Raw genomic sequence first — 12607 nt, forward strand, 5'->3', positions numbered from 1 at the left:
TTCTTCCCACCAGCTACTGCCATTGCATAACAGACAATTAGCAAATGCTCCCCAGCCGCAAGTCAACGGCCGTCCATTTAACACCGGCTAAGAAGTAGAGGAAGGTGTGTGCTCAGTAAACATCAGCTGGCAGCCAAGTCAATTACTGAGACAAATCTATGACATGAACACAGCAAACAGAAAAAGCAGGTCAGGCCCAAATGAAAGGAAGTGCCTCAGGAAAACTGGAAAGAGGGTATGTCATTAAAGAAGCTGCTGAGCAAACACCAGAGAGAAAGACAAAGAGGGGGGGAGGGAGAGTTCAGAACTTCAAAACTGAAGTGGCTTTGCAAATTTGATTGACAAATATAAAAGGTAAGATAAGGACCCAGTCAGAGAACCTGTGGTTAATTAGGCTTCTTACCAGTAGGAACAGCAAATAAACCTCTGATAAAAAAAAAAGTGACAAGTCACAAAAAGCATAATGCAAAATTCTAATTGATTCAGTTAACTGGAGATTTATTCAGCCATTAACCGTGAACCCTAAGAAGAAGCAGATGCCGTATTGTTGCGACGGGAACGCACAGAGAACGGCATTATGGAAAAAAGGCCTGTATAATTCAGCAGCCATTAAATTATGTGAATTACTCTGGACTGGAAACAGCAGGGCTCGTGCTCAATAAAAACCACTCTAAGCTCACGTGGAAAGAATGCTGGCTTATATGCACCTTCTCTATTGGACCTCAAGTCTCAGGAGGCTTCAAATTGGCCGGGTGGAACAGAGCTGCTCTTTTTCTCCACTGCAACTCCCCTTTCCATCTCTCCCATGGTGAAGCATGCCATGGAGTTCCACTGCTCACCCCAACACTGGAATAAGTAGTTCAAAGCCTTAGTGACATGCAGGGATAAGCTTACAGTGACAACTACGCTGAGCGTATCAGATCCGAATCAAAGTCTCTGCGATTCTTTGACATAATAACAGTCTTAGCAACATGCAGACACAAAAACTATTCAATTCTATTTGTCTCAATATGGAAACTACAACTGTCATAATACGCTTAAATTCAATTACTCAAATCAGCAGTTATTAACTGGCAATCCAAATGATTTTAATGCATATTTGAAATTCTCCAGAGGCTGAAACCTCATTTATACACATTCTCTGTTTTCCATATTTTTTTAATGAAGGCATTTTTATGAAAAAAACAGTATGTGTATGTATTGCTAACGTAATTGACAGCAACAGCCTTAGTCTCAATGTAAAAAGTTACGTTAATTTCAGTGGACCTTAAATAATCTTTTCAGTGAGTTCATTATGCTCATAAGTCAAGAAATGAGCCTCGAGGTGACTAGTCACACAAATGAGCAATAAAAGGTTAATGTCTTTAACCAGTCCAGTGCCACGGCTCTTTAACAGAGGGCTCCAGTGTCCCGACCAGCAGGAAAAACACAGAAAGCATTGGAACGATCCTAAGAACAACAAGCACCAGATTTTACAAGGCCTTTAGTAAAAAGCCTGTTCCATGCCACATCTGGACAACTACTGCAAAACTTGACAGTCATCTATTAAATCATGATTTGCAAAAAGATCCAAATACTAAAATGAAGTATTGTGTGATCTGCCATACGGGCCTAAAGGCTAGAAACAAACCAACTGTGGAAGCTGGTCAAATTAAGGAGAACTAAGTTGCTAATTTTCCACTGCTTACAGGGTGGGGGACATATTAGAACTGCAGGCTGCTCCATGAATTAGTTAGGACTCAAATAACACTGCCAAGTTTTTAAAACCATTCAAGCTACAGCACCCTCCACAAATACTGGCACCCCTGGTAAACATGAGCAAGGTTGTAAAAAGCATTCTTTATTGCTTATTCTTTTGATCTAAAGTACAACGATTGAAAAAAAAAAAAAAGTACAACTAAATCTTATCAGGAAATAAATATTTTTCTAAAATCTGTTTGTGCCACTATTACTGGCACCTTTATATTTGAGACTTTGAGACCTTTTGTTGTACATCACTACTGTTTTCTCTGGTCTTCCTCATATTGGTGGATAACTGAGCCTGTCTTTAATCTCATACAAATTCCCTAGTGAAACGGGAAGACACGGCTGACCATTTAAGTGTCCCGATTCACTCAGGTGAACTTAAAAACATAAAATATTTATGATAATATACTTCAGTTAGACTTCAATCTTAATCATTTCTTGGGGTGCCAACAATTGTGGCACACATACAGTTGAAGTCATTAAAGTTCATATTTATCCCCTCCACAGATTCCTGGTCAACAAACTATACGTCCAACAAGCTGTTTAGGACATCTACTTTGTACATGACACAAGCAGTTTTTCCAACAAATGTTTGCAAATAGTTTATTTTACTTATAATTCACGACATCAAAATTCTAGTGGGTCAGAAGTTAACATACTAATTGGCTAATTGACATCATTGGAGTTAATTGGAGTTGTACCTCTGGCAGTATTTTAAGGCCTGCCTTCAAGGCCTACTTGTCTCTTGCTTGACATCATGGGAAAATTTTATGAAGAGCTGAAGGAAGTAGGTACAAAAGTATCTGAACCAACAGTAAAACATGTCTTATATCGGCATGACCTGAAAGGCCATTCAGCAAGGAAGAAGCCACTGCTCCAAAACCACCATAAAAAAAAAGCCAGGTTACAGTTTGCAGCTGCACAATGTTCTCTGGTCAGTTGAAACAAAAATGGAACTGTTTGGCCATAATGACCATCGTTATATGTAGAGGTTTTCTCCAGGGAAGCTTGCAAGCCAAAGAAAACTGTCTCAACCGGGAAGCATAGCGGCGGCAGCATCATGTGGTGGGATGCTTTGCTACAGGAGGGACTGGTGCACTTCACAAAATAGATGGCATTACGAGGAAGGACTATAATGTGGAGATATTAAGCCAAAATCTCAAGACATCAACCAAGAAGTTTGGGCATAAACAGGTCTTCCACATGAACAATGAACCCAAGCATACTTTCAAAGTTGTGCTAAACGGCTCAACAAAGTTTAACAAAGGCAATGGAGCAGCCATCACAAAGCCCTGACCTCAATCCCAAAGAAAATTAATGGGCAGAACTGAAAAAAGCATGTGCAAGCAAGGAGGCCTACAAACCTAACTCAGTTACACCAGTTTTGTCAGGAGGAATGCGTTGAAATTCCAGCAACGTATTGTGAGAAGCTTGTGGAAGGCTGCTCGAAATGCTTGACCCAGGTTAAACAATTTAAAGGCAATGCTACCATACTAATAATGAGTTAGTACTGTGTAACGTCTGAGCCACTGGGAATATGATGAAAGAAACAAAAGCTAAAATATATCATTGCCTCTAGTATTATTCTGCCACTTTACATTCTTAAAATATAGTAGTGATCCTAACTGAACTAAGAGAGGGAATGTGCACTAGGATTAAATATCTGGAATTGTGAAAAAACTGAGTTTAAATGAATGTCAACTGAGTTGAAGTATGACTTCATTGAAAATTGAAAATTGGAAACAGACGTCCATGACGCAGTGTAGTCTTTCAACTGTTCCACAAGTGATGACATCCTTGCAGTGTTGAATAGATCTTGCATCATTAAAAAAGTGCATGAAATAATTCAGTTTAAAACTGTTCACCTGAGTCACCTAAGCGAGCACACGCTGTGATTAGAATTATTACTGCAATATGGCACTTAGTCATTCAGACGGAAACACATGTAGATACTAAACTACAACAGCAGTACTAAAACTCAACTGACTGATAGTAACTTTGTTTTGTCTATTTGATATCACAGCTGAGTTGTAATAGAATTTGCTTTATTACTGCACGCATATTTGCAAGCATCAAGCTCAAAGACAAACATTCCAAGCTAATCCAGAATTCAGCTCTGGAATTTGGCAGCAGGCTGAGAAAGAGGCCCATTCATAATAATTTATAACATCTGAATAACCCTCTGACCACAAAGGAACCATTCATACCGCATGCAGCTTTACTATGAAGAGCAAACAATCTTACCTCTGCCAGCCTGGCCCCTGGATAGAGGAGAACGGTCCTGGAGACTTGCAGCTGGATGTCCTGACGCTCTCTACTGTATCTGCAGTAAGATGCAAAGGTACACATCTCACTTAAGAGAGGCGTTCTTCTGCAAACAGCCTGCCACGCTCTCTCTGAAATGCAGCCAGTCCTCATGATAGCTCTAGTGCCAGGGCACACCATCTTTGTGACCTTCATGTTGTTCTTCAGGTACCGCCTGACGAGCACAGTGGAGCGCTCCTTCTTATTGCGCACAAACTCGCAGTCGGATGCCGTACCTTCGCTGTCACTGTGCTGCTGTTGGGCTGGATTAAGTCTGGAGGTTCCAGAGCCTTGACATGGCATATTTGAGCACCGTCCCAGAGGACATTTGGTTTTGTATCTTCTGTTAAGCCTCTCCAGGCTGGAGAAGCCACATCTCAGATCCATCTGGCAGGGCTGAATGATAATAGGGAGGAAAAAGTCACACTGTGATCTCTTTTTTTCAATAAATACTGGGATATTTGAAGGAAAAAGAATTTAAAATTCCCATAATATTCCTGTAATATCACTCAGGCAATGGAAAGGGTGCGTTTAAAAAGGTAATTAGGCCCCAACCACTATAAAAAATTTGCGGCTAAAAATTCTGAGAATATTTGCAGACATCATTTTTTATTTGTTTTAGATTTTTTTGGGGGTGGCACTACATAGACTGTTTTATGTTATACTATTCTCATGCTAAAGGTTATCTTTGGATCAACATTAAATGCCTTTGCTGTTTTAACAAGGATAAGTGTTTTGTGTTCACCAGTTCAGCCTACATAACATTATGATCACCTCCTTGTTTCTATGCTCATTGTCCATTTTATCAGCTCCACTTACTACATAGGTGCACTTTGTAGTTCTACAGTTACAGACTGTAGTCCATCAGTTTCTCTGCATACTTTGTTAGCCCCCTTTTACCCTGTTCTTCAGTGGTCAGGACCCCCATGACCCTCAGAGAGCAGGTACTATTTGGATGCTGGATCATTCTCAGCACTGCCGTAACACTGACGTGGTGGTGGTGTGTTATTGTGTGTTGCGCTGGTGTGAGTGGATCAGACACAGCAGTGCTGCTGGAGTTTTTAAACACCTCAGTGTCACTGCTGGACTGAGAATAGTCCACCAAACAAAAATATCCAGTCAACAGCGTCCTGTGGGCAGCGTCCTGTGACCACTGATGAAGGAAGAGAGGATGACCAACACAAACTGTGCAGCAGCAGATGAGCTATCGTCTCTCACTTTACGTCTACAAGGTGGACTGACAGGGTAGGAGTGTCTAATAGAGTGGACAGTGAGTGGACACAGTGTTCAAAAACTCCAGCAGCACTGCTGTGTCTGATCCACTCATACCAGCACAACACACAATAACACACCACCACCACATCAGTGCTACTGCAGTGCTGAGAACGATCCACCACCCAAATAGTACCTGCTCTGTGAGGGTCCATGGGGGTCCTGACCACTGAAGAACAGGGCAAAAGGGGGCTAACACAGTATGCAGAGAAACTGATGGACTACAGTCTGTAACTGCAGAACTACAAAGTGCACCTATATAGTAAGTGGAGCTGATAAAATAGACAACGAGTGTAGAAACAAGGATGTGGTCATAATCTTATGCCTGATCAGTGTATACTGCTATCATATTGTTATGATGGGGGTGACTCATACTGGGTACCTCAGTGGTACAACCCAACCCTGTATTCAGATTAACAGGTGACACAGCAACAAAGTCATTTCTTGTGGAAGCAGGTGATTCATTTACAAGAAACAAGAGTGTCACACAAAAATGTAATTTATAAACCATGTACCCCTGATGTAACACGGTTAAAGGACTGGCACATATTTTTTAAAAATTATTTAGGTTTGCTGCAGGACATCAATGACCCAAAGAATATCTGTGACTGGTCTAGTCGCTCACAGCACACAATAAACTCTTCAACAGCTCAATTGCATATTACACACTTCTGCAATATCAGTATCACGAAGGCTCGTGCCAGGATAATGTTTAAGGGACACGATTTTGTGCAGCCTTACCGTCACGTCCTGCATCGTAGCTTTTGACTTGCCGTTGTAGTCCCACGTACAATGGAACTGCACTGGAGAAGGTGTGGGCAGGCTGCCTCTCCTAGTGCTGCACCCAGAGGCAAGCCTGTCTTCCTCCCTTTGCTCGACCACATCAGCTTCCAGCTGGCATGAAGCGCTGCGTGACCCACTCAAGCCTGGCGGCCCTCCATTGAGGTGAGTCACTTCAAAAGAAAACCCCTCTGTTCTCTCCCCTCTGTCCTGGCACTGCTGAAGAACAGCTAGAGGGCTGGCCCCCTGGCAGCTTCCATTCTTTTCCACTGCCCTGCATGTCCTATTTGACTGCCTACAAGACAGTTCTTCAGTCGCGCAGCAGTACATATCCCTATATACATATCCCAGGCTGTCCAAACTCTTGGATCTGGTGTGAAAAGGACTCCCTGCACCACAGCCCGTTTGTATCTCCTCAGAAAGTTTAGAGTCCTGGTGGTCCTTAGATGGAGACAGACGGCATGAACGTACACAGGGGAGCTGTGGCTCAGAGCTGCTTCTTTCAGGCAACTCGCAACCTAAAGACAGCAGCTGGTTTCTGTATTTTGCAGATGTGTAAGATGCTGTTTTGACTCCAAGCACTGTGGCAACCTTCTCTGTGGTCATGGTGACACTAAGAAGCCCATTATCTGCCTGCCCCTCCACACAAACCCTCATATCACAAAGCATTCGACAGCGGCTCTTCCTCAGTCAACAAAAGCGCACACAGATGGCAGGATAGAGAAAAGCACAAGTTTCTGTTACAAAAGCAAGAGCTTGTGGCCTTGGAACTTAGAAGTGCATCTCGACCAGTCCAAAGTAAAGAGAAGATAATCGGTCCGGTAGTAAGCAGCCCTCCCTGGTTGCGTAATGTCAGCTCTCTGCTCTCACCTCAGGGCCTCAGAAATCTAGGAGAGAGGGGAGGAAAGGACAGTCAACACTCAGCTAACAAATGACTGCAAACAAAAGCAAAGCTCACTGAACAGAGATTCGAAAGCCTCCAATGCCTGAAAAACGGACAAAGATGTAGAGAAATTTTACAACCCTCAAAATTACTCTTTCATGTGTCCCGTTTGATGGTTTTTTGGCCATTAGGTCTCCTTTGCATTTAGAGAAGCTATGTGTGAAACAGCAGTAGTTCTGTGAAGATAGGCAGGAGCGTGGAAACACTGTAAACAGAGACTGACTTGTAGTTGAGAAACAAAGAAAATCACAGTTGTCCAAGAATCCTAACGTTTTAATGTGTTGGAATTAAAAATAGTCAAAAAATCACACTTTAAAAATGTGTGGGTCTCTGGAATGTGGGGTCTTGCTGAGGGTAGCTTGAACAGAACAGGGCTGCGGGTTGAGAGGAATTACTTATTTGATTTTGAGTCTGTTTAGCCAGGCAAGGTCCACAAGTACAGTTCTCACACCCCCACACACAGCCATAAATCTCTGCACTAACACAATATATAGACTTCTTTCAAGGAACAGCACCAGAGTATTCTCAAAGAGATGGGGTAGGACAGAAAGGGCAAGGGTCCAGCAGAAATTTGTAATGACACAAAGAGGAAAAAGAGGGAACAAAAACCTACTGTAGCTAAGCAACAGAAGACCTGACCATTCTGTCTGCATAGAAATCATAGTAACCTACAGTACCTGTATTATACCAGACCATTTTGTTTACATATAACCTATTTGGCCCAAAAAAGAAAGCTTGAAGCAGCATTTCATTCTTCTTTATGCAACACACAAATTGTTTGACCAGTTTTCAACACAGCGCAAAGTAAAACATTCTTGTGCCAACAACACTTCCACGGTTCTATGAACACAGATTGCGCAGGAGATTAAAAAAGGATACTCCCTTAGTGTTACGATAACAGAAGTGTCCATGTGACACTTTAACTTGCTAAATCATCAGGTATAGAACGCCGCACAAATAAACACCAACAGTCGAGACTGTATTACAGTTTTCAAATCTGATCATCAAGCAGATTTTTATTCACAGAAATACATGATCTAAAAGGAGAAGTCCATGTACTGCGATTGATAAGTTATCAAACTAAAACATTTTTTTATTTGAAATAAACAAACAATTTCTGTACGTTTATTAGCACTTCCTATTTTCTTAAAATTGTACAGAAAATGCAGCACAAAACTTAAACTGTGAATCCTCACCATCAACTACTCAAAGACTCAGAAATCTCTGAAATGTATTACTTTTGCCCTTGTTTGTCATTTCTAGGATTATTCTTTTTATTAAACTGAGAATATTACAACTCACACCTCCACCCAAATTCAGTGTGGACAAAAACACTGTAACAGTGTAACAGAAACCAAAGCTCTAGATCAAATCTTTTATCTAAAAAGCTTACAGCGCCTCGTTTTGACTATCTGCTCACTCCTGGTGAGGGTGTTGCTGTGTGTGTGTGTGTGTGAAATGAGACATGAGGCAATTGTATTGCTTGGGAATTACGGGAATTCCCCCTACTCCGACCCCCACCTCCATCCCCCACCCCCAAAACACGCACACTCACACACACCCAGACAATTCTGGGCTGAAAACAGCAGTGGAAAGGACATGCTAATGAACTACAGCTGAGGTTTATCTAAGCCCAGAGAGGGCCCCCTTAAAAAAAATATACAAGCTGGAATAATGTAAAACTGTGCTAACTGATAAAATGACTGGTAAGCATATCTGGACCAGCGTTTCATAATAACTGCCAATACAAGTCCATTAAAAATGACCCAAACCAGGCAACATCTAGAGTGGCTACTTTCTCAAATCAGTCAACAAACTCACTGATGATAAACTGAATTTCTGAATAATTGTTTGTCAAAGATTCTACAGTTTGGGCCCAGGATTCTTTCATATACATATACATATATATATATATATATATATATATATATATATATATATATATGTACATACATACATACACACACACACACACACACACACACACACAATGCCGGGAAGATCCACAGATTCCACCAAGACGCACTTTCGATCTGACAGTCCTCTGACTTTATGACAGTGGGTGTGTCTTCAGAAGACTCAGAGTTTCTAGTTTGTCCACACAAACCAGGTGTGTCACATTCAACCCGTGATTTTTCTCTACACACAATTTCGCAACTCACCTTGCTGTGTGCAGTATTTGTGATCTGGGACACAATGTTTCTGTCACATTAAATTAGGTGTAGGCCCATTTTCTTTCAAAAGTGACTTTATGGGACAGGTTAACACCTCCTAGCAAACAGTTAGTTATCTCTGCATGATCAAAGTCCACAAACAGGGTCGTAGGGACATAAAATACTGCTCAGTGCTGCACCTACAAAGTCCTTCAACATCAATGCTTATGCTTGACTTGGCTGTGTTTTGAGATGGGAGGAAACACCTGCAACATCTGCTTTAATTCCAAATATAAGGAAGGCTATTATTTCATTCAGGTTGACCTGAGTAAAAAACAGCAGCCAAAATGTAATAAAAGATCCAAGAAAAGTCATAACCGGTGTGACGAAATGATTCATTTCCATGTACTGTAAATCTGTATTCTAGAGAAAGCCATCAGAAGAACAACAAACCGTCAGAATGTAAGCATCATATGAGGCCACAGAGGAGAAAAAGCAGATATATTACATCATTGAGACTAGGACACATAAAATCTGTTTAAATGTGTCAGGAGATCAAATCTTTGTTTCCTTTGCTCTGCAGAACTTTACACCTGAACCTAAAAGAGCACAAAAAAATATAAAATTGTTCAAAATGTTCAAGGATAGCGCCAATGTTTCATGCTAACAAATGTCCTGCAGCCAAAAGGTGTAACTTATGAGTTTTCAAGTATATCTTAAAACCTGTGTATATAAGTCTATGTACTGTAAACCTCACTCACACCTATCTGTGACACCCTAGAACAGGAGACACCGCACTTAAATCTAGTGAGCATCCCCCCTTAGGCTAGACTGCACATCCGTTACAGCGTTGGTCAGTAATCTGAATCTCACTTCACTGCACTGCTTAGAAACTCACAGATACGACACACCTTTAAAACAACACTAAATCTGTGCTAGAAATAATGTGAACCCAAGAGAACCTAAAAACGCCGAGAACTGAACCGAGAGGCTAGCTAACCTAGCTAACGTAGCGCCTTTATTTTCTAGTTCTTTCGTTTCAAACCTGCTAACCTAACTAACGTTAACGCTGCTGTTCGCATATAGTTGCCTTCACAGCACTGACTTGCTGACTCTGCACACGGGGCTGCCACACAAACCTCACGAAAAGGATACTAATATAACTAAATATCCGACAACAACGTGTAGAAACACACTCACCCCAGAAGAGTGAAGAGTGCAACCTCGCCGCTTTTTACCAGCCGTCTGCGAAAGCTGGAGGAAAAGCAACGTTGGCTGGAAGTAGTCAAGTGGTTGGACGAAGACAGATGAACGTTACTGAACGAAGGATAGGCTAAAACACGTGTGGAGGAGGGTTTGCCTGTAGACTCAGAAAAAGATGAGTGTGAGTGAGTGAGTGAGGGAGTGAGGTGAGAGAGAGTGAGAGAGAATGAGAGGGAGAGGTATCTCGGAATGTGTGAGGCTGTGAGACTGTAACTGTTCAAAGCTGGGAGTTTCTGTGTTCTCCTCGATTTGTAGAAAATAATAAAAAAAAGGATTTTGACACTATTAACGCTGAAAGTGAGGCAAGTTTCAGAGTAAAATCGCTAATTCTACCATTTTAGCTGATTTACTCAAACCAGTAGACGCCAAACGATAGTATTGGCGGTTACTCTGACGTCATCTCTGCTGTCGGGACAAGACATCGTATCTCCATTTTTGTCGTTTTTCAGTTTTTGACATAATTTGAAAACGCCTGTTGCTCTTTACTTCGTGTGTACATTTCATGATGAATGGAGCTAAAGAAAGAAGTCTGGTTCCACTGACTTACATTAAAAGTATGTGTGTACATTATGAAAAAATGTTATTGTCTTAGTAATGTCATCAGTGTAACGTTACGTGTACCATATGTCGTGTACCACTCGGACTTCGTTGAAGGCATCCCTAGTTTTTGTTTACCTTTTGGCTCTGTATGAATGAGAGCCAGAGCTGAATGGTCAGGAAACTTGGTCTGTCCAGGCGCTTTGTGTACACTGTGCCATATCAAAAGCAGCCTGTAAAAACTTAAAGATATTCAAAAATCCACCCATTTGTTCATAATTTCTACATTAGATTAAATCAATTAAATCAATAAGATGTAAATAAGGTCATTCAGAGTGTTCCCAGTGGTAGTGAAAGGAACCAGACGTCCAAGGCCCAATCCCATTTCACCCCTCGCCCCTACCACTTAGCCCTCCGCTTTGCACGTTCATGCCTAGAACGTGTCCCGATTTGAGTCGTGATAGAGGGGTAGGGCGAAGTGTTCCACACGGAGGTTCTTCAGCGGCACGCTCCAAACGGATGAGAAACAAGAAAAACCGGCAAGATGGCTGCGCAAGCGACCAAAAAAACAAATGTGAATATTTTATCCATTCAAATTATGATAACCATTGTATTACCTTAGTTTAATGTTAGTTTTAATGTTAATTATAACAAGGTTAAAAAATTGCTTAGTAGTATGCTGACGTCACGGTAGCTAGCTAGCTTTTTTTCCCATTCCACCTTAAAAGGTGCAGGAGTTACATTCTGACACCTCAGGCATCTGCTGTTCCATTTAAGGTGGAATGGGAAAATTCGAACGAGAAGCTGGCGAATAGTTGACTTCAGCTTCACATGACTGAAGAATTAGTTGTGGGCGATAATAAATAATTGGCGTATCCCCCTCTTTGAAGGTATATGATTCCCTCAATGTAAAGCCCAGCAGGGAGGTTGCTGAACTTTACCCTCCTCTGCTGTCACTGCAGACTGGCAGGGTGGCCTACAGAGCACTGCTAGTTAGCCTGTTGATGAAGTCATGTTCTTTTTATTTGAGGGTCCCATTTCATAGGAGAAGACTTCAGCCACTACCCCACTAAGTCAGTTCCAAGGGGCAAGGTGACACTCGAAAATAAGGGGTAGGGGTAAAAAATAAGAAATAGGATTGGGCCCAAGTGTTTCATGCCTCTAAAAGCTACCTTACAGAAAAATCATAAAAAACATGAAACACTTGATGAGACATTGTTTTACAGTAGTTTTGAGATAAGGTGTTGGCCTAAAATGTATTTTTAAAATAAAAACAGAGCTTTATGAGTCACAATAGTACACAAAGAAAGCTTTTTTGGGGGGATTTACCACTATTTTACTATCATCAGCATTAGATATAAAAACCCATAAGACATGTGTAGGTTCATTGGTCATTGTGGATAGTAAATAAAATGGATGTTTCGTTGTTGACATAGTAACTCCTGGTTTTTATCACCATCATTTTAAAGAAGGTCAGTCAGTAAGTTTCTCTACAACACAATTTACTTCAATGCATTTCGAATTACTTTGCATCTCACGATTAAATTATGCAAACATTTTGGGAAATCAGTGAAATTTTCATTGCTGTTGCCCTAGTTTGGGCATACAC

General features: G+C 41.3%; 1 protein-coding gene across 8 annotated transcripts in view; it reads right to left on the reverse strand.

The window, feature by feature from the left end:
* The window catches only part of plce1 (phospholipase C, epsilon 1), a 110791-nt gene extending 100173 nt beyond the window's left edge, over positions 1-10618 (reverse strand). For 3 of the 8 annotated variants that reach the window (XR_005007339.1, XM_036572156.1, XM_036572154.1), the window contains exons 1-3: positions 10399-10618; positions 6064-6989; positions 3991-4446 (exon numbers count right to left, since the gene is read on the reverse strand). Coding sequence is in view for 7 of the 8 variants with exons in the window: in XM_036572156.1 (XP_036428049.1) it covers positions 3991-4446; positions 6064-6771 (1164 nt within the window). In the remaining variant the exon portion in view is untranslated. The remainder of the gene's footprint in view (positions 1-3990; positions 4447-6063; positions 6990-10398) is intronic. The other 5 variants (XM_036572157.1, XM_036572158.1, XM_036572155.1 and 2 more) reach the window with 2 other exon arrangements.
* Between the last annotated feature and the right edge of the window lie 1989 nt (positions 10619-12607).

The sequence above is a fragment of the Colossoma macropomum genome, unplaced genomic scaffold, assembly GCF_904425465.1.
Source record: "Colossoma macropomum unplaced genomic scaffold, Colossoma_macropomum, whole genome shotgun sequence".
Taxonomy (NCBI): domain Eukaryota; kingdom Metazoa; phylum Chordata; class Actinopteri; order Characiformes; family Serrasalmidae; genus Colossoma; species Colossoma macropomum.